At 51.0% G+C, this 27,562-nt stretch overlaps 1 protein-coding gene across 1 annotated transcript in view; it reads right to left on the bottom strand.

Annotated features, from left to right (window-relative positions):
* dnah12 (dynein, axonemal, heavy chain 12) overlaps positions 1-27,562 on the bottom strand; it is a 475,562-nt gene that overhangs the window by 85,936 nt on the left and 362,064 nt on the right. The window contains exons 56-59 of the mRNA XM_072472436.1: positions 23,612-23,826; positions 22,938-23,130; positions 16,045-16,237; positions 1,066-1,238 (exon numbers count right to left, since the gene is read on the bottom strand). Of these exons, the coding sequence (XP_072328537.1) occupies positions 1,066-1,238; positions 16,045-16,237; positions 22,938-23,130; positions 23,612-23,826 (774 nt within the window). The remainder of the gene's footprint in view (positions 1-1,065; positions 1,239-16,044; positions 16,238-22,937; positions 23,131-23,611; positions 23,827-27,562) is intronic.

Genomic DNA, 27,562 nt, shown 5'->3' with positions numbered 1-27,562 from the left:
CTGTTGGAGCTGCATTCAACCAGGCACGTGGAGTGTATTCCATCACACTCCTTGTAGATGGTGAACAGGCTTTGGGGAGTCAGATGGTGAGTTACTTGCCACAGGATTCCTAGACTCTGACTTGTTCTTGCAGCCAAAGCATTTATATGGCTAGTTCAGTTCAGTTTCTGGTCAATGGTAACTTTAAGGATGCTGCTAGTGGGGGAATTCAGCGAAGGTAATGTCATTGAATGTCAAGGAGTGATGGTTAGATTCTTTCTTGTTGGAGATGGTCATTGGCTGGCATTTGTGAGTGTATCTATGCCACATGGACTGCCGTGGTTCAAGAAAGCAGCTCACCACCACCTTCTCAAAGGCAATTATGGATGGCAAATAAATGTTGGCCGAGCCAGCGAAGCCCACATCCCTTGAATGAATAAAAAGCTACTTGCCACTTGTCAGCCCAATCCTAAATATTGTCCAGGTTTTGCTGCACCTGGACCCGGACTACTTCGGTATCTGAGGAGTCAAGAATGGTGCTGAACATAGTTCAATCATCAGCGAACATCGCAACTTATGACCTTATGATGGAAGAAAGGTTATGTTGATGCAGCTGAAGTTGGATGGGCCGAGGACACTACATTGAGGAACTCTTGCAGTGATGTCATGAAACTGAGGTGATTAGGTGAACTAGGACTTCAATATCTATTGCCTGTACCTCATCTATTTAACATATGAGGAATAGACACAGGCTCTTAGAACCAATGGTCTGGTTTTATTCATGTCAATCACCATCATAACAACAACTTAAACGGTCAACATTATCTAGAACAAAGCAGATCGTTTGATCATTACACTTGCCCATGGCAACTCTATAGTTTGCAAGATTCTAAAAACATTTATTACTCTTGAGATATCCCTGTTTCCCACCAACACAACTCCATTCCTGCTCTCTCCTCTATCCTCTATGCCTAGCCTGTACACTATGTCTGGTTAGGAGAGCAGGCTCCCAGTCCTTCAAATACTTGAGATTCTTCGTAACATGGTTAAAACTATAGAAATTTCCTAGAGTTCTGATATTCCTACCTGTCATGGATAGAATGGACGTAGAGCATGACGAACCAGCTCAGGGAGTACTGGTACATAGGGTCAATGTTGGCCAGGTCTGCAATGCTGAAGAAAAGGATAGCAGAATGCTTAGCAATTGCTCTGTACCCTTCTCGAGATTCCGCAATCTTCAGTTCAGTTCTCTCAGCAATCTGAAACAGATAATAAATAATCAATATAGAGTGAACAAAGGATACTAAACAGCTGAAGATTTTGGTAGTCACTGTGCCAGCGGTTATCACTCACACCTTCTTTGTGGGACACCTAGATGAGTAACATAGCAGAATTAGTTATCAATCTATGTGTAAAAGACATCCTGTAAATGGTGACCACATATTATTGAATTCGATAATAGGTTTGAGAGGGAAAAGCAGGATTCAAAAACCAAGATTTTAAGTTTAAGTGAGGTAAACTTCAAATGGATGAGAAATAAATTGGCCACAGTCAACTGGACTGAGCTGTTAATGGATAACCCTGCAAACAAACAGTGGGCAGCAGCCAAAGAAATATTTGGTATGATTCAAAATTATTAAGTACCCCATAAAAGGCAAGTTGTGCAACTAGCCAATAAACAAAGTAGAAGGTAGTATTCAGTTAAAATAAAGGATTTACACAAATGTAAGAAATAATAGAAATCCAGCAGACCAGGAGAGCTATAATAACAACAAAAGCAATACAAATAAGTAATAACGGGTACAACGAGGCAGGAAGGACAAAAATATCCATCTGAGAGCTAACAATGAAGTGTTTATAAATATATTAAGAAAAAAATGTGGGCCCACTGCCAAAGAATGTTGACTTGTTAAAGATGTTTGCAGATGAGACTATATTGAATATTAGGAAAATAGTTCCGAATATACAAAATAGGAGCAGAAGTAGGCCATTCAGCCCCTCAAGCCTGCTCTGCAATTTAGGATCATGACTGATTTGTTTGTGTTGAGTTCAACATTTCCCATCTACCTTTGATTCCCTTGCCCAACAAGAATCTATCTACCTCTGTCTTAAGAATATTGAATGATACCACCTCCACTGCCTTCTGAGTCAGAGAGCTCCAAAGTCGCACAACTCTGAGAAAATATTTCTCCTCATCTCTGTCATATAAGGACGACTCCTTATATAAAAAGTTCCTCCTAGTTCTGGACTCACGCACAAGAGGAAACATCCTTTCAACATACACCTTGTCAAGATTGTGGGCGAAATTCTCCGTTATCGGCGGAAAGTCCGCCGATCGGCGCAAAAAACGGCGCAAATCCGAAAAAGTCGGAAAAATGGGTCGATAGTCTTCGGCACGAAATGGGCTAGCAGCGACGTAACGGGATCCGCGCTTGCGCAGTGGTTCACGCCGTGCAGCGTCATACGCGCTGCACGGCGTGACGGCTCATAAGGCCGCGCTGTTCCCCCCCACCCGACCGGAACACCCGACCGCAACACCCGACTGGATGGCTGGCCGTCGCTCAGCCCCGAGGTTCGAGTCACGCGATGTGGAGGCACACCTGGACGCGGTGGAGCAGAGGTGGGACGCCCTGTATCCCGGGCACAGCCGCAGAGTTGCCCCACGCCACAGCCGGCATCTGTGGAGGGAAGTGGCAGAGGCCGTCACCGCTGTGGCCCTGACACCACGGACAGGCACCCAGTGCCACAAGGTGAACGACCTCGTCAGAGCAGGCAGGGTGAGCCTCCCACATATCCCCCCTCCCCATATCCCCCCCTCCCCCATATCCCCCACCCCATATCCCCCCTCCCCCATATCTCCCCTCCCCCATATCCCCCCTCCCCCATATCCCCCCTCCCCCATATCCCCCATATCCCCCTCCCCATATCCCCCATTTCCCCCCTCCCCATATCCCCCCCCACCCATATCCCCCCTCCCCATATCCCCCCTCATCCCCCATATCCCCCCTCCCCCATATCCCCCTCCCCCATATCCTCCCCTCCCCCATATCCCCCCTCCCCCATATCCCCCCTCCCCATATCCCCCCTCCCCCATATCCCCCATATCCCCAAGTGAATCCAGCCCTAACCTTAACCTCTGCAATGCACGCGCAACCGATGGCGTGCATTCATATACCTGCCTAACACTGTTGCCTTTTACTCCTGCCCCCCCCCCCCACAGGAGAAGCGCGCACACAACAATAGGGAGCATGTGAGGACTGGAGGAGGGCCCGCTGATGAGAGGCCACTGACCGTACACGAGGAAAGGGCCCTGGAACTGGCTGGCGGACCTGAGGACCGGGAGGTTGCTGATGCAGAGGTCGGGGGCGTACTAGCGAGTGAGCCACCGACAGCCCGTCCCCATATCCCCCCTCCCCTATATCCCCCTCCCCCGTATCACCTGATCACTGCCTGATGTCTAACCATGCATGCTTCATTGTGTATCGCAGGACCAAACGTCCAGGCACCCATCCCCGCAGATGCAGACCGCCCGCAGGATGCTCCTCGGAGACCACAGGAGACGGAGAGACCTGCACCCTCCAGCATGCGACGCCCGCAGGTTGCCCCTCGGAGACCACAGGAGACGGAGAGGCCCGCCCCCTCCAGCATGCGACGCCCGCAGGATGCCCCTCGGAGACCACAGGAGACGGAGAGACCCGCACCCTCCAGCATGCGACGCCCGCAGGATGCCCCTCGGAGACCACAGGAGACGGAGAGACCCGCACCCTCCAGCATGCGACGCCCGCAGGATGCCCCTCAGAGACCACGGGAGACGGAGAGACCCGCACCCTCCTGCATGCGACGCCCGCAGGTTGCCCCTCGGAGACCACAGGAGACGGAGAGGCCCGCCCCCTCCAGCATGCGACGCCCGCAGGATGCCCCTCGGAGACCACAGGAGACGGAGAGACCCGCACCCTCCAGCATGCGACGCCCGCAGGATGCCCCTCGGAGACCACGGGAGACGGAGAGACCCGCACCCTCCAGCATGCGACGCCCGCAGGATGCCCCTCGGAGACCACAGGAGACGGAGAGACCCGGACCCTCCAGCATGCGACGCCCGCAGGATGCCCCTCGGAGACCACAGGAGACGGAGAGACCCGCACCCTCCAGCATGCGACGCCCGCAGGATGCCCCTCAGAGACCACGGGAGACGGAGAGACCCGGACCCTCCAGCATGCGACGCCCGCAGGATGCCCCTCGCACACCACGGGAGACGGAGAGACCTGGAGCAACAGGGAGACGACACCCCCGTCACGTGCGGGAGCGACCAGCCAGCGACGAGGGGGGCAGCCACAGGCCCCCGTCACATCCGAGCCAGGACACCACTACACAGGACACCACTACCCAAGACACCACTACCCAGGACACCACTACCCAGGACACCACTACCCAGGACACCCCTACCCGGGACAGCACTACCCAGGAAGACAAAATACCGGACAGTGACTCAGAGTGGATGGGTGGAGACAAACCCCCACCCCAAAGTGCCATGGACTCAGAGTGGGACGAAGAGCACGACACAACGCCACTGCTGTCACCAACACCCTCCACCATCGCAGAAACACTCACCACGGTTGGGCACTTTAGTGATGAGGCGTCTGGTACACTCACTGGTGCGCACAACACAGCCGTCCCGGTACAGCAGTTGGAGGTAGGAGCAGCAGAGGGACCGGGCGGTCGGAGGGCAGCCCAGCCCAAGCGAACATCTGCCGCCCAGATGGATCCCGGGTATCTGCAGTTACCACACCCACACATAGATCCGATGCAACCACCGACCCGGAGACGAGCGAAGAGGGTGACGGGCGGCTTGCGGCGGCTGCGGTCGCAGGTGGAGGAGTCCACCCGCGTCCAGGAGCTGGGAGTGGTGCCGGTCATGCGTGCCACCCAGGCCGACACCGCACGGGTGGCGTCCGCGGTGGAGGCAATGGGTGCGACGGTGTCAGACATGGGGAACGGTTTGCGAGGCCTGGGGCCTTCCGAGCAGGCGGCGTCTGTGGCCCAGGAAATGGCTGCCCTCTCACAGGAGGCCATGAGCCAGTGCCAGCGCCAGATGGCAGAGGCGCTCAACGCCATAGCCCAGTCTCAGCAGGCCACGGCCCAGTCTCTGCAGGCCATGGCCCAGTCTCAGCAGGCCATGGCCCAGTCTCTGCAGGCCATCGCTGAGGGCATCGGCGCCAGTGGCCATGTGCGAGCCGGCGTCGCACCGTCACAGACAGGGTTTGCCAACCCCCTGGGCTCCATGGCTGCAAACCTGCAGACCCCTGTCGATACCAGCACGGGCCTCCAGGACTGGCAGCGCCAGATGTCGTGGGGGTGTCGGATGGCCAGTCCGTTCGCATCCCCCACCCATGTAGAGGCCTGGGGGCCATTGGGCACCCCGAGGGAGGAGGAGGTGGTGTGGTCCGTCCCGGCTCCCTCTGTAGGGGAGGTCCCGGTACACCGCGACACCTCGGACTCCCCCCCTTCCGTCCCAGGTGCATCGGGCGGGCAACGGGCAGGACAGGCTGGCAGCTCGCCATCCCAGTCGCCCGGGCCGCAGCCTGGCCCATCTAGGCCAGGACGCCCCAGGAAACGGCCGCCAAAGGGATCCAGTGTCAGAGGGCAGGAATCACAGGAGTCCACCTCCAGTTCTGCTGTACCGTCTGGGGAACCACGTAGACGTAGTCGAAGGGCCCGTAAGGCCAAACAATTAGACACTGAGTAAGTTGGCACGGGTGCAGGGCACAGATGAGTTTTAGGGGCTAGGGCACGTGCATGAACTCCTTTGGTTATTAAAGTCAATGTTACACCTACCGAAGCTGCCTTTGTGCTCTGTCCAAAGTGTGCGGGCGTGTCATGTACGTTGAGCGCAAGTGTGTGTGTGACGGGTGGTCTTACCTCAGCCCCAGGTGAGTCTGTCCCCTTCCCCCTGGGCCGCCATCAACATCCCCCGGGCAGAGGACGGGACCGTGCGCTGCAGTGTCACAGCCGCATGCAGGGATGGTCCGGGTGGATGGTGGTACTGTGGCCATGGGTCAGACATAGTCCAACGATGTAGAGCCAGGAGCTCATCGCAGGGCGGGTTGTCATCATCCTCCATGGCCTGCGATAGACACGCGTCCACCCGCAACTGTGTGAGCCCGGCCCGTTGTGCCGCAGGTGGATCGGCAATGGGGGGGGTGGTGTGCATGCGGGTGGGGTGGGTGGGGTTGGGGAGGGGGGTGAGGGTGCTGGGTGGGTGGATGGGTGGGGGGTGTGGGTGGTCGGCTGTTGCCATGGTGTGCGGTCTGTGGCCATACTACCCGATTCCCACGCCCATCTAGTCAGTGAAGCGGGCGTCTATCAGTCTGTCCCGTGTCCGCTGGGCCAGCCGGTAACGGTGGACAGCCACCCGCCTGTGTCTACCCTGTCTGCCCTGACCATTGCCCCCATCCCCCTCATCTGGGGAGGACTGGGCCTCTTCCTGCTGCTCCTCCACTCCGCCCTCCTCTGCCTGCGGCACATCGCCCCTCTGCTGGGCTATGTTGTGCAGGACGCAGCACACCACAATGATGCGGCCGACCCTATCTGACCGATACTGGAGGGCGCCCCCAGAGAGGTCCAGGCACCTGAAACGCATCTTCAGCACGCCAAAGCACCTCTCGATCACTCCCCTTGTCGCTACATGGGCATCATTGTAGCGGTTCTCCGCCTCATTGCGTGGCCTCCGTATAGGCGTCATCAGCCACGATCGCAATGGGTAGCCCCTGTCGCCCAGCAACCAGCCCCTCAGCCGGGGATGGCGTCCCTCGTACGTGCCGGGGATGGATGACCGCGACAACACGAATGAGTTGTGTACACTGCCTGGGTGACGGGCGCAGACGTGCAGGATCATCATGCGGTGGTCGCAGACCACCTGTACGTTCATCGAATAGGTCCCCTTCCGACCCATCGATCGCGCCCTGGACCATGGGGAACCCGGCCACAGCAGAGAAGCCCACGGCCCGGGCATCTTGGCTGGCCCGGTCCATGGGGAAGCGGATGTAGCGGTGCGCCATGGCATATAGGGCATCTGTCACTGCCCGGATGCACCAGTGCACCGATGTCTGCGATATGCCGGACAGGTCCCCACTCGGTGCCTGGAATGACCCCGTTGCATAAAAGTTCAGGGCCACCGTAACCTTGACGGACACGGGGAGAGGGTGTCCCCCGCCAGTGCCACGCGGTGACAGGTGTGCCAGCAGGTGGCAGATGTGTGCCACGGTTTCCCGGCTCATCCGGAGTCTCCTCCTGCATTCACGGTCCGTGAGGTCCTGGTATGACTGCCGGGGCCGGTACACACGGGGCGCCCTCGGGTGCCTCCGTTGCCGTGGGGCCGCGACGTCCTCCTCCCCCTCCTCGTCCTGTCGGTCAGGTGTCCCTCCAGCCTGGGCGGCTGCCGCCTGCCCCTCTGCGCACGCTCCTCCTCCTCCTCCTCATCCAGGGCAACATAGACATGAGCGGCTGCCACCACGGCGGCCAACATCGCTGGATCATCTGAAAACATGACGGCCTGGTGGGGGGGAGGGGAACGACGACATGTCATCATTGCCCATATCCCCTCCTCCCCCCAGCCAGGTGGCATGGACCGCATGGGTCCAACTGTTGGAGGCTGGCACCTGGCCAGGTGGACCAACTCACTTGCCCTCCCATCCCCCTCCTCGGCACATACCCCCCCCCCAACCTCCACCCCAGCACGGACCCCCCCCAACCTCCACCCCGGCACGGACCCCCCCCCACCGCCACCCCAGTCGGACCCCCCCCAACCTCCACCCCGGCACGGCACGGACCCCCCCCCAACCTCCACCCCGGCACGGACCCCCCCCCAACCTCACCCCGGCACGGACCCCCCCCCCAACCTCCACCCCAGCACGGACCCCCCCCAACCTCCACCCCGGCACGGACCCCCCCCAACCTCCACCCCAGCACGGACACCTCCCCAACCTCACCCCGGCACGGACCCCCCCCCCTCCAACCTCCACCCCAGCACGGACCCCCCCCTCAACCTCCACCCCAGCACGGACCCCCCAACCACCACCCCAGCACGGACCCCCCCCCAACCTCACCCCGGCACGGACCCCCCCCCCCCAACCTCCACCCCAGCACGGACCCCCCCCAACCTCCACCCCGGCACAGACCCCCCCCAACCTCCACCCCAGCGCGGACCCCCCCCCAACCTCCACCCCGGCACGGACCCCCCCCTCCAACCTCCACCCCAGCACGGACCCCCCCCAACCTCACCCCAGCGCGGACCCCCCCCCAACCTCCACCCCGGCACGGACCCCCCCCTCCAACCTCCACCCCAGCACGGACCCCCCCCAACCTCACCCCGGCACGGACCCCCCCCCACCTCCACCCCAGCACGGACCCCCCCCAACCTCTACCCCGGCACGGCACGGACCCTCCCCCAACCTCCACCCCGGCACGGACCCCCCCCCCCAACCTCCACCCCAGCACGGACCCCCCCCAACCTCCACCCCGGCACGGCACGGACCCCCCCCAACCTCCACCCCGGCACGGACCCCCCCCGCAACCTCACCCCGGCACGGACCCCCCCCCCAACCCCAACCCCAGCACGGACCCCCCCCCAACCGCCACCCCGGCACGGCACGGACCCCCCCCCCAACCTCCACCCCGGCACGGCACGGACCCCCCCCCAACCTCCACCCCGGCACGCACCCCCCCCCAACCTCCACCCCAGCACGGACCCCGCCCCAACCTCCACCCCGGCACGGACCCCCCCCCAACCTCCACCCCAGCACGGACCCCCCCCCAACCTCCACCCCGGCACGGCACGGACCCCCCCCAACCTCCACCCCGGCACGGACCCCCCCTGCAACCTCACCCCGGCACGGACCCCCCCCCCAACCTCAACCCCAGCACGGACCCCCCCCCAACCGCCACCCCGGCACGGCACGGACCCCCCCCCCCAACCTCCACCCCGGCACGGACCCCCCCCCCAACCTCCACCCCGGCACGCACCCCCCCCCCAACCTCCACCCCAGCACGGACCCCGCCCCAACCTCCACCCCGGCACGGACCCCCCCCCCCAAACCTCCACCCCAGCACGGACCCCCCCAACCTCCACCCCGGCACGGACCCCCCCCCCCAACCTCCACCCCAGCACGGACCCCCCCCAACCTCCACCCCGGCACGGACCCCCCCCCAACCTCACCCCGGCACGGACCCCCCCCCCCAACCTCCACCCCAGCACGGACCCCCCACCAACCTCCACCCCGGCACGGACCCCCCCCCAACCTCCACCCCAGCACGGTCCCCCCCCCAACCTCCACCCCAGCACGGACCCCCCCCCAACCTCACCCCGGCACAGACTCCCCCCCCCAACCTCCACCCCAGCACGGACCCCCCCCCAACCTCGACCCCGGCACGGCACGGACCCCCCCCCAACCTCCACCCCGGCACAGCATGGACCCCCCCCAACCTCCACCCCGGCACGGATCCCCCCCCCCCCCAACCCGGCACGGACCCCCCATCCACCTCCCCAGCACGGACCCCTTCCCGGCACTCCCTCGGAGCCCAGCCTACTCTAACCACCCCCCCCCCCCCGCCGCCGCACACACACACACACAACCCGAGACACACCTCTCCTCACGCATTCAGACTGCGGCCACGCCATTGCCTGCCCAGAGCCAACCCCCCAGGCCGTCACTCACCTCCACGCTGGTTGGCGTGAGCCTGGAGCACCAGGTCACGCCGATGAAAAGGAGGTTTAATTTCCGTCGACGTGAACGGTCATCACGTCGACGGGACTTCGACCCATCCGGAAGGGAGAATATCGGCAGGCCGAAAATCGGCCGCCTTGCGCAGACCCGTGACATTCTCCGTGGCAGCGGCGACATTAACGCCCCGCCGACTTTTCTCCCTTCGGAGACTTCGGCAACCGGCGGGGGCGGGATTCACGGCGGCCAACGGCCATTCTCCGACCCTCTGGGGGGTCGGAGAATGACGCCCTTTATATAGTTTAATCAAATCACCCCTCACTCATCTAGCCTCTAGTGGAAACAAGCTCAGCCCTTCCAACCTAATCCCCATAGACAACCCATTCATTCCAGGTATCAATCTAGGAAAAGTGCTCTGAATGACCTTTAATGCATTTACATTATTTCTTAAATGAGGAGGCCAAAACTGTACACAGTATTTGAGATGCACTCTCACCAATGCCCTGTATAACTGAAGAATAGCATTCTTACTTTGATGTTCAATTTCTCCCTTCCCCACAACAGGGGCGTCATTCTCCGACCCCCCGCCGGGTCGGAGAATGGCCGTTGGCTGCCGTGAATCCTGCCCCCGCCCCCGCCGAAGTCTCTGCTCCCGGAGATTGGGCGGGGGCGGGAATCCGGCCGCGCCGGTTGGCGGGACCCCCTGCTGGATTCTCCGGCCCGGATGGGCCGAAGTCCCGCCCAGGAATTGCCTGTCCCGCCGACGTAAATCAAACCTGGTATTTACCGGCGGGACCAGGCGGCGTGGGCGGGCTCCGGGGTCCTGGGGGGGGGGGCGCGGGGCGATCTGACCCCGGGGGGTGCCCCCACGGTGGCCTGGCCCGCAATCGGGGCCCACCGATCCGCGCGCGGGCCTGTGCCGTGGGGGCACTCTTGCCCTTCCGCCTCCGCTACGGCCTCCACCATGGCGGAGGCGGAAGAGACTCTCCCCACTGCGCATGCGCGGGAAACTGACAGCGGCCGCTGACGCTCCCGCGCATGCGCTGGGAAACTGACAGCGGCTGCTGACGCTCCCGCGCATGCGCCGCATTTCCGCGCCAGCTGGCGGGGAAACAAACGCCATTTCCGCCAGCTGGCGGGGCGGAAATCCCTCCGGCGTCGGCCTAGCCCCTCAATGTTGGGGCTAGGCCGCCAAAGATGAGGAGCCTTCCGCACCTTTGGGCCGGCGCGATGCCCGTCTGATTGGCGCCGGCTTTGGCGCCAGTCGGCGGACATCCCGCCGTTGGGGGAGAATTTCGCCCCAGATGTCAAGCTAACTGGCCTATAATATCCTGTTTTCTGCCGCCCTCCCTTCTTAAATAGAAGGGTTATATTTGCTACTTTCCAGTCTGATGGATCTTTTCCAGAATCTAATGAATTTTGAAAAATTAACATCAATGCACCTACTATCGCATTACCCACCTCGTCTAAGACCCTAGGATATAGTCCTTCAGGACCTGGAGAATGATAGCATGCAACTTGATTAGTTTGCTCAGTGCTGCTTCCCTAGTGATTTTAATTTCACCAAGTACCTCTCTCCTCCCAATTTACAGCTATTAACAGAATATTTGTCAAATCAACCACAATGAATGCAGAAACAAAATATCTATTCATTTCACTGCCATTTCCTTATTATCTACCCTTAACTCTTCATTCTCGCTCCCCAGAGCACCAACACTCACTTTACCCTTTTCCTGTTTAAATACCTGCAGAAACTCATGCTACCTGTTTTACATTCCAAGTTAGCTTCCTCATGTACTCTAATTTCTTTCTCCTGATTAAACTTTGTCGTTCTCTGTTGTTCTTTATATTCTGACTAATCATCTGACCTGTCATTCTTCTCTGCTTAGTCATATGTTTTTTTCCTCAATTGGATGCTTTTCCTAAATTCTTTAGTTAACTATGGATGGTGGTTCCTCTCTTTAGATTTTTTTTACAGCAGAAATATACTCATTTTGAGTATTCTGAAATTACCCCTTAAATGTTGTGGCCGGACAGCCATCTAAAATGGTGTCCTGCATAGGATGCTGGGAGAATTGGTCAAGTATAAGGACAAGCAGGCTGCAATTTAAATAAACATTGATGAACAAGCTGCAGTCTAGACATCGCAATATATAGGGAAAGGCCATCCCCAGAACAATAGAAATATCCTGTCAATCACACTTGTTTATCAGAAACAGTGACATCTTAACTCCTACCTGCCCCCAACACATGCAGGCATGGCCACTGAGTGCTCACCCCAAAATCGATGTGGCAGCCCTTGATTGGATTAGTATGTTTTCAGATGACATCACGATTGGTGGCATAGTGGACAGTGAAGAAGCTTTTCTAGGATTGTAATGAGATCTTGATCAATTGGGCCAGTAGGCCGACGAATGGCAGATGAAGTTTAATTTAGCTAAATGTGAGGTGATACATTTTGGTATACTGAATCGGGGCAGGACCTACTCAGTTGATGGTAGGATGTTGGAGAGAGTTATAGAACAAAGGGATCTAGTAGTACAGGTTCTTAGTTCCTCGAAGGTGGAGTCGCAGGTGGACAGGGTGGTGAAGAAGGCATTCAGCAGGCTAGGTTTTATAGATCAGAACATTGAATACAGGAGTTGGGATGTCTTGCTGAAGTTGTACAAGACATTAGTAAGGCCACACTTGGAATATTGTGTATAGTTCTGGTCATCCTTTTATAGAAAGGATATTATTAAACTAGAAAGAGTGCAGAAAAGATTTACTAGGATGCTTCCAGGACTTGATGGTTTGAGTTATAAGGAGAGGCTGGATAGACTGGGACTTTTTTCCTGGAGTGTAGGAGGCTTTGGGGTGATCTTATAGAGGTCTATAAAATAATGAGGGGCATGGATAAGGTCGATAGTCAACATATTTTCCCAAAGGTAGGGGAGTCTAAAACTAGAGGGCGTAGGTTTACGGTGAGAGGAAAGAGATACAAAAGAGTCTAGAGAGGCAATTTTTTCACACAGATGGTGGTGAGTGTCTGGAACGAGCTGTCAGAGGCAGTAGTAGAGGCGGGTACAATTGTGTCTTTTAAACAGCATTTAGATAGTTATATGGGTATAGAGGGATATGGGCCAAATCCGGGCAATTGGGTCTAGCTTAGTGGTAAAAACTGGGCGGCATGGACAAGTTGGGCCGAAGGACCTGTTTCCATGCTGTAAACCTCTATGATTCTATGTCTCGGGGATTGTTCAGGGGTCCATCTTTCATCATGTATATCAATGACATGGATAAAGGAATACAAGCTATATATCCAAGATCAGAGATGACGCTAAGTTAGGAGGAATAGTAAGATGGGATCAGAATGTTACATCAACAAATTAAGTGAGGGGGCACAACTGCGGCAATAGTGTTTAATGTGGATAGTGTGAGGTAATTCACTTTTGATTGAAGAAAGAGAAATCATATTTTGAATGATGGGAAACTAGAAACTGTGGATGCAAAACAGGATTTGGGTATTGAGGTGCACAAATCACTCATAGGTGCAGGTACAAAGAGAAATCAATCATACTAACAGAATGCCTTTATCCCAAAAGGGCTGGAAGAAAAAAGGGAGGAAGTTATGCTTTATTTGGACGGAGCTTTACTCCGACGCCACGGGGAGTACAGTGTTTAGTTTTGGATACCACATCTCAAGGATACATTGGTCTTGGATTGAGTACAAAACAGATTTATCAGGGTATTATAGTTGATAAAAAGGTTAAATAGTAGCAATTTTGCTTCTTTGGTGCACGGTGACCTCGGGATGAGTCGGGTCCTATGCTTTGGTGGATATCCTGTTATACCCCTATTGGCCCCTGGGGTGGGACGCCTTTTTGATTGATTGAGCAGTCTGTTCACTTCTTCATTGGTGGTTGCTCAGAGGGTGCTGAGGTAGTACGGCGCCTGGGTGGGGTCCTGCTCCCTTGTTATCCTATGGGTTAGTTCTGGTAGTTCTAGCCCTCGCTTTCTTTTTTCTTTCTTGGGAGGCCCTTGATTATAATCCAAACATGTTGTTGCCATTCCTCTCTGACAAGTGCATGGAATTATGTTAGTTCTGCTCTGGCCTGGGATTGAAGTTAAGTTGTGTTGTGTGGTATGTATGTAACTCCCCTTAGAATTGGAGTTTTGTGTATTTTCTTTCGTTTTTGTGAGGATGAATCCTTTCTTTGCTCCTACATGGGTGCAGATGGATCTGGTATCCGAAGAGGGGCGGTTGTGATGGGTCATTGGTGCCTCTCATGCTGCTAGAGTTGAGGGATTTGTACCTTGGCGCACAACTGTAAATAGGGCAGAAAAGTTATACTGATTTCTCGTTGAGATTGCGGGCTTGAGAGGCGTGGGAGGGTGTGCACCATTTTATCATGTTTTCATGGCCTCATCCTGTTTCTCCCTCGGTCTCTGGTGGGACTTTACTGATACCCAGCTATCTCTAATGCTTGTATTGAACCAGGCATGATGCTGTTCTCCTGTTTGTCTTTGTATGCTGAGCCGTTGTTTCTTCCCTGCTTATGGCATTGTATTATTTGTAATTTTATTGCGTTATTCTCCAAAATGTAAATCTTTAATAAACATACTCATATAAAAAAAAGGAAGAAGGGATAGACAGAGTAATTACAAGTGAGACAACCTAATCACGCTGGTGGACAAATTGTTGGAAAAAGTTATGGGGGACAGAATAAATCACTTAGAAAGGCACAGATGAATCAGGGGCAGTCAGTATGTGCTATGTATTTGGGAATGAACTCCTGCTGGTTATGCGTCATGTGATGTGTAGTGACATCAGCAGAGTGTTTGTGCGGGCTTTCAGCAGATCACCATCTTGATTGTATCAGCAACATCCTTAATAAACAGTTCATCATGTTTTATAAGAATCCAGACTGTGGGACCTCCACACCTTTTCTCTTTGTGGCAACAAAGACACATAATAGTATGGAACACTTATATTTGGCTAACTTGATTTAATCTTTTGATGAGTTAAGGGTTGATAAGGGTAGTGTGCTTAATGTGGTCATATTGGGTTTTAATAGTTTTTTGGCACTGTCTTGCATGACAGATCAGAAGAGTAACAGCCCATGGAATCCAAGTTGGATTCGAAACTGGTTCGATGGCAGAAAGCAAATTCTAATGACCGACAGGTGTTTTGTGACAAATGGAATGCAACCTGGGGAAACCTGGGATGGAATTTACCGGCTGTTCACGCTGGCGGGGTATTCCAATCCCACTGATGGTGCATGGGTTTCTCGGCAACGGGGGGGTGTGCAGTCAATAAGAAAACCGGTTAACAACGGTGGGACCAGAAAATCTCGCTGCCAAAAAACACGTGGTGAGTTGGTCGGTAAATCCCACCTGTGAGGTAATGTAATTGGTAAAAGCAAACAAGGCAAGGAAATTCACAATAAATGGTAGGATATTGAGAAGTGTAGACAAACTGAACTGCTATATATCTCTGCAGGTAGTAGAAGAGGTAGATAGGTGGTTAAGAAGGCATACAGGAGACTTTCCTTTATTAGATGAAGGATAGAGTAAATGAGGGAGGTTATGCTTTAAATGTATAATACACTAGTTAGGCCAGAGTTAGAGTGCTCCATACAGTTCTGGTCACTGCATTATAGGAAGTTTGTGATCGCATTGGGGAGAACAAAGAGCTGATTTAAGAGGATGTTGCTAGGAATGGAGAATTTTAGCAATGAGGAAACATTGACTAGGTTGGTGGAATTGTTTTCTTTGTGATAGAGGAGGCTGGAGGGAGATTTAATTGAAATTTATAAAATTATTTGATAGAGGGACTAAGAAGTATCTATTTATCAAAAAAAAATTGATAGAGGGAATAAGAAGTATCTATTTATGTTAGCATAGAGATCAATAATCAGAGGTGACATAGATTTAAAGTTTGGCAGGAGTATTCCAGGCAATACTTTTGCCCAGAGTCTGGGAGTCTGGAACCCACTTCCTTTAAGTGGTAAAGGTGGAAACCCTCAAAATAATTTAAAATGTATCTGGATATGCACTTTACGTGCTGTATCCTACAGGGCTCCCCAAGAGCTGGAAAGTGGGACTTGACTCGATAGCTCTTTCTTGGCTGGCAAATTCAAGATGGGCCAAATAGCCTCCTTCTGTGTTGCAAATTTGTTCTGTTCCTATATTTTGCTCCTCACTCCAACTCTATGCAGCTGTTAAATAGCCCACCAATATTGCAATGGAGCAAGATACAAAATTCACGAGGAAAACAGGTTCCTTAAACAAAAATCCAGGATACAGTGACTTTCACAAATAAGCACTAAGTATAGCGACTTAAACATACACTTCATCAGATTCTTACCTGCTGTTTCTTGCTAATCTCATTGGACACAATTTTGGCAGAGTCCAGGATTTTAATGGCACTCTCATCTTCCAGAATGTTTCCCTCAGAACCCTCAAGGGTCTCAAGAATTTTATCTTCAATTTCCTTCAACTGCTTCTTATTAGATGCAGACTGCAGTATCAGCGCATTCCGTTCTTCCTCCAGCTCAGGCCTGGTCAAACAAATTGAAAGCATTTTTTTCTTTAAACATTTCTTTATTCATAAAATTTGTAAAAGCATAATATGCAACAGTTAAAATTTGATATTCCATTAAGTAGAACACTGTTTAATTTATTTTGGTACTGTAGATGGAACTCAGAGGGGCCTCACTACAGTATTTATACAGCACTTCTCCCAAACTCACAATGTAAGTTGGCAAAACTATGGGGTAACAAGAGTAAAATCCCTTTCCCCACACCCTTCAAAGTCAAAAGAGTACTGTGTGTACAATAGAGTACACCATTGTAATATAGAAATCAACTTGTGCACAGTCAGATTCCACAAACAGAAATATCAATACATGAAAAGTAAATGACTTTCAGTGCCTTTTACCAACCAAAAGTTTCGAATGAACTGATATATATCTAAGACATGAGGTGGAACAGTGGGTAATGCTTTTTCATGACAATAGACAGCATTGCCATATTAGCATAAAGTAGCATGTGGAAACTACAGGTGGATTTCCCTCCTGTCCATCACGGGTAAGATCCTGGCCTTCATCTTCTTGAACCGCCTTTGTCCTGTCGCTGAGGAGATCCTCTCAGACACCCAATGTGGCCTCCAATCATCTTGGGTACTGTGGATATGGTTTTGGTGGCTAGGCAGAGCCAAGAAAATGATATGGAGCAAAACCAAGAATTGTTCCTCGTCTTAACCAACCTGACCAAGGCGTTTGATTCTTTAAATTGTGAACCACTGTAGATTGTCCTCCAATGCTTTGGTTGCCCGTTGAAGTTTATCATCATCCCGAGACTCCTGCATGACAACATGATCCCCACCATCCTGAGTGGGGATTCCGAAACTGACATTTTTCACATCCTGACTGGGGTTAAAAAATGTTGTGTCATTGCTCCACCTTGTTTACCATTTAGCTGATTGTCAGCGTCCACCTCATCGGAGATTAACTACCACACAGTATTGTATGGACAGGGAGCTTTTCAACCTTGGCCGTTTCTGGGCAGAAACAAAATTGACCACCAGGGCATCCATGACCTCAAGCTTGTGGATGACAGCAGCGTGATGGCTCACTCTGCACAGGACATGTAAATGATACTTAATCTCTTCCACACCTCCTATAAAAGATTTGGTCCAGCCTGAAACATCGGCAAGACAAATGTCTTTCACCAACCTTCCCCAGCTCAGATGAGCATCCCCTGTGCTATTCATGTAGACTCGGGAGTGAGTGTAGCACTTTCCATATCTCTGCAGTAGCCTCTCCCAAGGGATTCCTATCAATGAGGGAGTCCAGCATTGACTCAAATGTGCCAGCATTGCCTTCTTCAAGCTGCACAAACATTTCTTTGACAACAGCGACCTTTGGAAGCCAACAAAGGTCCAGGGTTAATAAGGCCGAAACATTGACTATGCTCCTCTATAGTAGCAAAATCTGGACTGTCTATTGATGTCATATTAAGGTTCTTGAGAACTTCCATCAATGGTGCTTGCGTCGAATCCTGGGGATTAAATGGGAGGACCGGCAGACTAAAGCTAATGTCCTCATTGAAGCTCCATATACCAGCATTGAAGCACTGTTCCTGCGGAACCAACTCCGCTGGATGGGCCATTGTGTCCAGATGTGTAGAAGCCACTTCCCTCAGCAGGTTCTCTTCTCCAACTCTCTTTTGGCCAACACTCGAAAGGCTGCCAAAGGAAAATGCATAAAGATATGTATTCCCAAGGCATTACCACATTACCACCACTGATTCGGAGAAGGTTGTGGACCACTCAGTATGGCTCCACCTGGTCCATCAAGGTGCAAGCCGCTTCAAGGCTAAGTGACTTGACTGCAAGATAGGATGGCTGCAGCAGAGGAAGGAGTAGGAAGCCAACCCGAGGCTGCAAATTCGGCTCCACTGTGTAACAGCATGCCTCCACTGCGGAAGAACCTGCGGATCCAGAATTGGGCTCCTCTAATCTGAAGACACACCAAGCCTGACAAGCATCATCCTCGATTTTGAGCGACGGCTGCCACCAACGAATAGCATAACTGAGATTGGGAATGTAACAAAGTGGCATGTAGTGATCACAACTTCCACAAAAGTAGGGCAAATAAAATCTTGGGAAGAATAATCTTTGCATCATTCTCACAATTTGAGGAGAATTGAATGCCTCCCTGAGGCAGCTTTAGAGGCAGGGGTACATTTAAATGGACAGGGACCCCATTGGTTTCCTGCCTCTGCCACACTTAAGAGCCTCATCCTGCTGCCGCTAGTATTCAACCAGTGGCAGGTGGGACTCCTACACAGAAAGCTCAAAGCAAATGCTGTTGAATTTGTTTGCTGGCTCCCATGGAGGGGGTTCCATGATTCCCTCTCAAAGGCACTCAGTGCCTGATCACGGGACCTGACATTGGGAAGGGGTGAATTGCTCATAGCCATGCTCCTGTCCTTTCTTCCAAACTCGCTGCTCCACGAGCCAGCAATACACTCCCCATAACCCCCCTACCACCCTCACTCACTTGTGGTTTGGATTCCTCGCTGACCCTGGGTCTCAGGAGCGTGTACTACTGGCAGCTACCACATGTTTTTATTTGCTGGTGAGGTAACTAAGGAGCTTCCAGCCTCTGATTAGTCAGCAGCTCTCAGGGGGTGGGATTACTGTCTCCAGGGTCCTTGATCCCGAGGAAGGTGCTTGACTGGCCTTAATATGATGGGCCTTCCCCAAAAGAAGCAACATGGGGCTCTCGCCCGCACTATAAGAGGAGACCCCTATCGTCCGGATTAAATTCCACCCTTTTGTGTGTGTCACGTCAGACCAATATTGGGAGATGCAGGTTGCTGCCATATACATTGTATGTCACATGGAGTCTTAACTGTTGCAAGTTAAAATCCAACCTTTAAAACAAATAAAGAAAGAAAATTCACTTCAAAAAATTAATTACTATTTATAAAATGTTATTGAAATGGATGAAACATATGTCCAATTAATTTTTAAAGCAATTTTGGCTCATATTTCATGAAGTTATCATATACAAATTTATATGTATTAAAAAGCCATTGTATTATTAAATATACATTCATCCAGTATTTTTTTGTGATCATTGTATATTTAGGTATACAATACCCATATCCTATGAGGCTATATGCTGATGCATAGTTAATGAAGTCACTCCACATACATTGTGTATGATGATGACATGCAAATCCATTGTTACATCAGGTTGCCTGCATTGTTTGGAGATGATCGGATGTGATTTTATACCTAACTATACGTTGGCCTCATAGAATTTCTGTATGAATATACATATAATTGTACATTGTACATTAAATATTTTAATATACTCCTGTGTGTATAATATCTTCTGTCAGTCGTAACTGATGATTGGGAGAATTCCACAGAAATTCAATACTTCTGAATAGAAATTAATTCATTTTGTTGCCAAGTTGCCTTCTTTATTCATTGTAAAAGTAAGTTTAAGGTTGGATTCCATAGGCACTGCCATTTTCCCCTTTAGGGAAACCTTGATCACAATCCAAGATTTTCTGAGTGATCCTTTCTCACGATAGCAAAGTGGTTAGCACTGTTGCTTCACAGCACTGAGTTCCATTCCCTCACAATTTGAGGAGGATGTCCAGAGGAGACGAATAAGGGAGGAGAGAATAAGAGGAGGGGTGGTGCAGAGGATAAACAAAGATGGGTGCCAGGGGGTTTATCCAGAGGAGAGGGTGGGATGCAAAGAAGGGTGGGACCCACAGGAGAAAGGGTGGGACCCAGAGGAGAATAGGTGGGATCCAGAGGAGAAAGGGGGAGGGTCCGAGAGGGTACCAGAGGATCCCAGAGGACAAGAGGGAGGTTCAGAGGAGAAAGGAAGGATTCAGATGAGAAAGGGGATGCCCAGAGGAGAAAGAAGGATGTCCAGGGGAGAAGAGGGGATCAGAGGAGAAGTGGTGGAGGTTGCAGAGGAGAAGGAAGGGATCAGGGAAGGGGAGTGTGGAAATCAGAGAAGGGGGATCATAAGAGAAGGGGGGAGATAAGAGGAGATGGGGGGAGATCAATGGAGATGGAGGATCAGCGGAGGAGGAATCAGAGAAGGGTGTCAGAGGAGAAGGAGGGTCAGAGGAGAAGGGGCATCAGAGGAGGAGTGGGGGGGAAGGGGGTGGGAGCAGGGTGCTGCAGAAGGAAGGGTCAGTTGAGTCGACATTGAAATCCTGGAGGGACAACTGGTGGTGTTAGTGATATGAGGAGGTGTTTGCTGTGAATGAGGGAAATGGGACACAGTAGGGTGCGAGTGTCTGGGTCTGGTTATGGTGGGTATAATTCTCATTGGAGGGGTCATTGAGGGAGACAAGGATGGTGACAAGGATTCTGGGAGTGGGAAGGATCAGCGTGGGCATAGGAACGCTGGATGGGATGGGTTCTGTGGGGTGAGAAAGCATGTCCAAATTAACAGTGAAAGGGTTAAAGGTGATGGGGGGAGTCTCAGGGGTTATTGGGGGGCAGGCTCAAGGGTTATTGAGAGATGAGTGTGGCAGTGGGGGGTGCAATCATCAGTGATGTGAGTGAGAGAAGTTGGACGACGGAGTGTAAAAGACGGTGTAGACAATTTGAATTGAAAGACACACTATCCTGAGACAGAGCCAACTCCAGACCAAAGCCACACCCTCAATGTCCAAGTGCAAAACATTGAGGTGGGAGAGGGTCTTCTCAGGTATATGGAGTTGAAGGTCAGTGCATCTGGGCACCTAGAGGGAAACCCTGATATTGATGTGGAGACTGTATCAGAGTTTTCTTATATGGTCATCCTCACTATTTGGTGAAAGCCACACAGCAGTAGGTATGGTCCAGAGGGTTCTCATGACAACATGATCTAAGAAAGGTGAGGTTGTCGTTCACTCTGAGCCATTGGCTATCGATTCCAGGACTAATAGGGGAAAAGGCGAGGAAGGAGGGAGGGGGATGTCTACAAGGGGCATGCAGATTAATGACAGCCAAGTTATGATGGCAAACCTCTATTCTCCCAGGGGAATGGATCTGCCTGACAAGGGCTGATGTGATTAATCTTTTCATTGTGCCAAGGTCTATTGTCAGGAAACAGGTAGTTTTAAGTAATTTGTATTTGTCTTTTTGGCCATTAGAAACAAGGCATAGATTTAGGTGAGTTTAATTGTGTATTTTTTTGGTAAGAAAGGATTTAAACTTTAGTTTGATTCAGGATAGACAAAGGTGTTTGCATATCTGTAGGTTTGGGTTTCATTTCAAACTGTGTCTGCATTGTGATTAGAGAGTTCATGATCTGAAAACAAAGAAGTGTAAAGAAAGTCCATGCTGTTGCTTAGTAACCAGAGGCCCCTTTAAATTAGAAATCATTTTTTGAGTTTAGTTTTTTTAAACTGGACCCAGTAGCAGTTGGAGCCTGGTAACTGGAGAGAAAGCAGCTTTCACAGAAACCGCCAGCAGCAGAGAGGCAGAGCAACGGAGTAAGATGCAGAAAGCAAGTCCCAGAGATTAAAGAACAGGCAGTTCTAGAAACCAGGGAATGAAAGCAAAGTCCTAGGAAGACTGAAGTCAAAGGGACAAAAGAAACTGGAATCTGAAAAAGGTACTGTTCACTAAAGATAAAGAAAGGGCAGAAAAAGGCTTCCAGTTAAGCACAGAGCTGAAAGGCGCAGACCTGGTGACGTCGGCCAGTGAGAAGCCAGACATCTGAAATAATCCTAAGGTTGGTGACCTTAGTACAGCCTGTGAAGCAGTGGTATTCAGCTGGCATGGCTGGGTACCAGAGAGATTGTGTGGAAGCTTGAATGCACGTGGCAATCCAAGGCAGAAGAATACTGAAAAGAAAGATTGAAATCCTAGAAGTGGATCATTGCTGAAGGTGCCTGAGAGAAAGCATTGTTTGGGAGAGGTTCTAAGAGGTGTCTTTTCGAGATGAGGAGTGAGATGGAATAGTCTCCAGTTGCCTGGGTGAGTGCAGCTCCAAGAACACTCAGGAAGCTGGACACATCCAGGAATAGTGCGGCAGTCGCTGAAGTGGGTTTGCTGCCTTCCCCGCTCATCCTTTTCTTCTTCCTGTGAATGAAGGCCTGTGTGGCTGCCTCTTAAATATAGTGCATGGACATAATGGTGGGGCATCAAACTTCCTGTTCGTCCCGTCATGAGACTCGACGGGGAACACAAGTACATAAATAATGAGGCGGGTTGCACGGGATTGTGCATAAAATCTGGCCCCATTTTTCTGCGGAAATCAGTCAACTTTCTTGTCCCTATGCAAACCTATGGCAAGGAGGGGAGGATTCTACCTATTGGTGATTGAAAAAGAGAGTTTTGCAGTTTTCAGAAAAAAGGCTTCAGTAACTCAGTGGCTACTTATAATAGTGAATGATTACGGCCGAAGGATTTTGTCTAAGTAGTTAGGGCAAGAATGGGCCACTGATCAAATATATTGATTGTGAAGATAAGTTATCAAATCTGCAAAAATTCAGTCTTCTTCTATAGAAAAAGAGACATAAATGTTAACATCTATCAAAGAAGCTAAAAAAGGAGAGAAAACATTTTTCTAATTAATTAAATGTTATTGTCACAAATTGAATGTGTGTTGTTGTTTTGCCATACTTGTAAGGAAATGAAACCTAGCTGACAATTCTATGAGGAACTACTTTGAATTGTCATTTCAGTCAAGTAAAAAGATGCACTTTCTAACTGCATGGATATACCTCTCCTTAGCAACAACGATCCCCAAGAGCTGGTCCTCAAGCCCCTCAGGGGTGATCATAAAGTTGAGTAGGGAAACCTTTGTTGCCAACTCTGGCAAGTAGTGTGGGTTCCTCAGCTTTGTTGTTATATATAGTCGGAAATCAGCTGAATACTCAATAACCAACTCGCCGAGTTTGATACATTCCACACCCCCTGAAAACAAAGAGAAAGGGAATAATTAATGAGGCTCCCCTTCATGGTTTTGACAAAACATTTAGTCTAAGAAACACCAATCTTCCATTTACCATTGGTATTACACAGAGTTGCTAGTTCCTCTATCATCAAATCAATTTTTCATGCCTTCAAATTCTAGTTCTGATCCCATGGTAATCCAGTGTATCGTATAAATACATGAGACACTGGGACATACATGAGCCAAACCATTACCAATTATACTTGAAGCAGCCCAGGTCATTTTGTGCAAACATAACTTGGTTTAGGTGAGCAAAAAGAAAACTTAATACCTTCATCTGAAAAGTATGATGCATGGGAATACAAAAAGTATTCAGATATGATATCGAATCGATTTACTGCAATTCAGAGTGGACAACTAAAAATACTTGCACCAAATTTTGGGTTGAATGTTTTTGAATAAATAACTTTTGTTTCTACACTGACAGCAGCAATTAGATACCTTGTTTGAAAATCTGTCTGAGCAAAAGAGGCTCAAGTGAAGGGTCCAATTCCTCAGCAACATTTTCCAGTAGGAGAGGTGAGCCAAATTGGATGCAGTTCTCTAGTGATCGCATATAATCCGCGTCTGTCAGCTTAGCAATACTCAGTTTATTGTCACGCTCTGAATTTCTCACCCATTTATTGGCTTGGCCTTGGGGATCAATCATTAATGGCCTGAAATCAGAAAGTTTCCAATAACAATATAGTTAATAATTTATAGCAGAAATCAACGTAAATATTTTTCGCAGGTGTAATTTGTAACATTTCAATTTAACTATTGGCTGAAACATTTGGCTCCTTGTGTTGCTGAGCCAGCAGAAGCTGCAGACACTCAAAATGGTGAGAAGTCTCCACAGCTCCCCATGCTCATCAAGGTGCTAGTCTTGGGCATAGTGTGCACCAAAAGCTTTGACACAAGATAAAAGAAAAATACTGCGGATGTTGAAAATCTGAAATTAAAAACAGAAAATGCTGGAAAACCCAGCACAAGATGATTTAGCACAAAGTCTGCCAACTTGGACTGCACAGGTCAAGTGAATGCCGTGACCTATACACTTTTAGTTGATCATGCACTCAACTGCATCGGAGAAGTAATGAAGGCTGTTTGTCAGGAGAGGAGATTTCATTATTGTGTCTTTAACCAGACAGAAGCAACAGGACCAGACAAATGGCTTTGTCAGGTTAATGAAATTCCCAAGGTGTAGGGAGTCATTGACTGCAGCATGTACGTGGCTCTGTGGGCCACACATGCAAATGAAGAAATGTTCAATAACTGCAAAGGGTGCAGTTTGTGTATAATTACATCCAGACAATCATGCTGGTGAATGTCAACTCTCCAGGCAGCAGCCATGATGCCTTCATTGTAAGGCAGTCTTCTGTTCATACCATCTTCAGGCCACCTTTAGGAACCAGAGGCTGACATATGGGAGTCAAAAGATACCCCACATACACATGGGCCAACCACCTAAGAACATAATGCCTATGACAACCATGCTGCCATCCAGCAGCATCATGGAGCAGATCATTGGTTCTGCTGCCTTGGACACTTGATGAGAGCTCTGCAATATTTTGCTGGAATGTGTCTCCGCCATGCGTATGGAGGTCACCTCGGGGGATGGGAGAAGGCGCAGGGAGGAGGCATCCAGGATTCCTTTGTTCCACTGGACTGCCTGTGAGCAGCTACTAAGGCTTCAGTTTGCTTAAAATGCCATCCTGCTCCACCATTCCCCACCTTCTCATTCATCCGCGACTTAATATCAAAGCATTCTCTTGGCCAAATCCTGTAAGGGAAGTCCACCAACAACATTGAGACATTGGGTGACTTCCACCTGTGCTGCAGTGGAAGTTGAGACAACAGACACCCGATGTTGCATCAAGGTTAGCTCTGCTAGCTTTAAAATAGAACTGGCCATCAGTTGCTGGAAAGGATAGGTTCCAAGCTGCGCGGGATGGTGTCTGCCACATTGCAGCTAGAAACCTCCATGCACTTTGCCCATCAGGCTCCTGACAAACAACCTGCCCTGTTTTCCTGACCTCGCTGAAGCATACTCAGGCCTGGTTACTCGCCATGGGAAGATTCCAACACTTAACTGCCCTCTAAGTATCTAAGTTGCTGGCTTGAAGTATCAAATCAAGTGAGGCTGCTTTTTCAGCATGGGTGTTGTGCATTTCTCATCTTTCCACAAAGCACTGCAGCTGTTGACAGCTTTTAAGTATCTGAAAGTAAAGAATCAGAAGACGAGGTGGTGGGGGTTGGACGGAAGGCAATAGGTACATGATTATATGCTATGCCGTGTCATGCCAGATAACAGGATGATGGTGAGATGGGATGGGATTTGAGAAGGAGCATAAGGCAGCAACATACTGTCATCCTGAATATTCTCAATGGCGGCAGATATGATGGCTGTCACCATTCCGAGCCCCACGGTGCCGAGCACTGTGCTTTCCAGAGGGATTAGGGATCCAGCATGCCCATTTCCCTTGGTGAGGAGAAGAGAGGAAGTGTGTGAGTGGAGGACTCCATGACAGACTGTCAACAACACTGAGAAGAGGGTGCGAAAGGAGGACACTGAACCAAGCAGTCAGCACCACCTAGAAGAGAGTGCGAGTGGAGGACACCTAGTCAGGCAGTTAGTAGCACCTCGAGGAGATTGCAAGCGGAGGACACCTAGTCAGGCAGTTAATAGCACCTCAAGGAGATTGCGAGCGGAGGACACCTAGTCAGGCAGTTAATAGCACCGCGAGGAGATTGCGAGCGGAGGACACCTAGTCAGGCAGTCAGCACCACCTAGAAGAGAGTGCGAACTGGAGGACACCTTGTCAGGCAGTTAGTAGCACCTCGAGGAGAGTGAAAGTGGAGGACACCTAGTCAGGCAGTTAGTAGCACCTAGAGGAGAGTGCGAATGGAGGATACCTAGTCAGGCAGTTCGTAGCATCTAGAGGAGGGTGCGAATGGAGGATACCTAGTCAGGCAGTTCGTAGCATCTAGAAGAGAGTGTTAGCGGAGGACCCTGGGACAGGCAGTCAGCAGCACCTGGAGGAGAGTGCAAGAGCGGGACACTGAATTGAGCAGTTAGCAGCACCCAAGCACCCATAGGGTGAGAGGAGGATACTGAGTCAGACAGTCAGCACCTAGGGAGAAAGAGGGGGAAATTGAACCAGGCAGTCAGCAGCACCTGAAACCTAACATCACAAGAAAAAATATGTTCATTGGTTGGTAAGTAACTGCTGTCAGGGACGGTCATCAAATAGTTGAGAATTAGAAAAACACATTCCTTTTAAAAGAAGAGGCTACTTGGATTTACGTAAGAAACACAAGCAATAGCGAAATAAAGTTAAGTTTAGACCAGGTAAAATAAAGTTGCACAAGTAAACCAAAGTAAAATAAAGTTAACGTAAGGGAAGTAAGTTGAAGCAATGACAGAACAGCTCAGTTGTGTGAAGTGCATGTCCTGTGGTATGTGGGAAGTCGTTGATGCACCCGGTGTCCAAGGCACCACACCACATGTGCAGGAAATGTCACCAGCTGTAGAACCTTGCCGTCCGGGTTTCTGAGCTCGAGCAGCAGCTGGAGTCACTGTGATATATCTCTGAGGCTGAGAGCTGAGTGGATAGCATGTTCAGTGACCTGGTCACAACACAGCGTAGGAGCCTGGAGACAGAAAGGGAATGGATGACCGCCAGCCAGTCCAATAAGATTAGGTAGGTAATGCAGGAGATCCCTGGGGATCTGCTTACTAATCAAATTTCCCTTTTGGATACTGGTGAGGGCACTGATTCCTTGGAGAAGTGCAATCAGGACCATGTTTATGGCACCATAGGCGGCTCTACTGTACAGGAGGGAGAAAGAAGAGAGGGAATGCAATAGTGATAGGGGATTCATTAGTTTAGGAAACAGACAGGTGTTTTTGTGGCCAAAAAGGTGACTCCAGGATAGTATGTTGCCTCCCTAGTGCCAGGGTCATGGAGCAGCTGCGGGATATTCTTCTGGGGGAGAGTGATCAGTCAGAGGTCGTGGTCCACATTGGTATCAATGACCTAGGTAGGAAAGGGGGTGTGGTCCTGAAAGCAGATTTTAGAGAGCTAGGAAGGTTATTGAGAAACAAGACCTCTAAAGCAACAACCTCAGCATTATTCCCAGGCCCACGTGCAAGCCAGTGTAGAGACAGGAGAATTGAACGATTAGACATGTGGCTGAAAAGCTGTTGTGGGGGGGGGGGGGCATCAATTCTGATGCATCAGGACTGGTTCTGGGGATGGTGGGACCTGTACAAGCGAGATGCTCTGCACATGAACAGGACTGGGACAAATATCCTCACAGGGAGATTTGCTAGTGCTGTTGCATGGGAGTTTAAATTAGATTAACAGGGGGATGGGAACCCTAGGACAAATTCAAAGCAGGGAATGGCAA

The sequence above is a fragment of the Scyliorhinus torazame genome, chromosome 13 (assembly GCF_047496885.1).
Source record: "Scyliorhinus torazame isolate Kashiwa2021f chromosome 13, sScyTor2.1, whole genome shotgun sequence".
In the NCBI taxonomy this organism is placed as follows: Eukaryota; Metazoa; Chordata; class Chondrichthyes; order Carcharhiniformes; family Scyliorhinidae; genus Scyliorhinus; species Scyliorhinus torazame.
The sequence above is the reverse complement of the archived record's forward strand: the minus strand, read 5'-3'. Positions and strand labels throughout refer to the sequence as shown.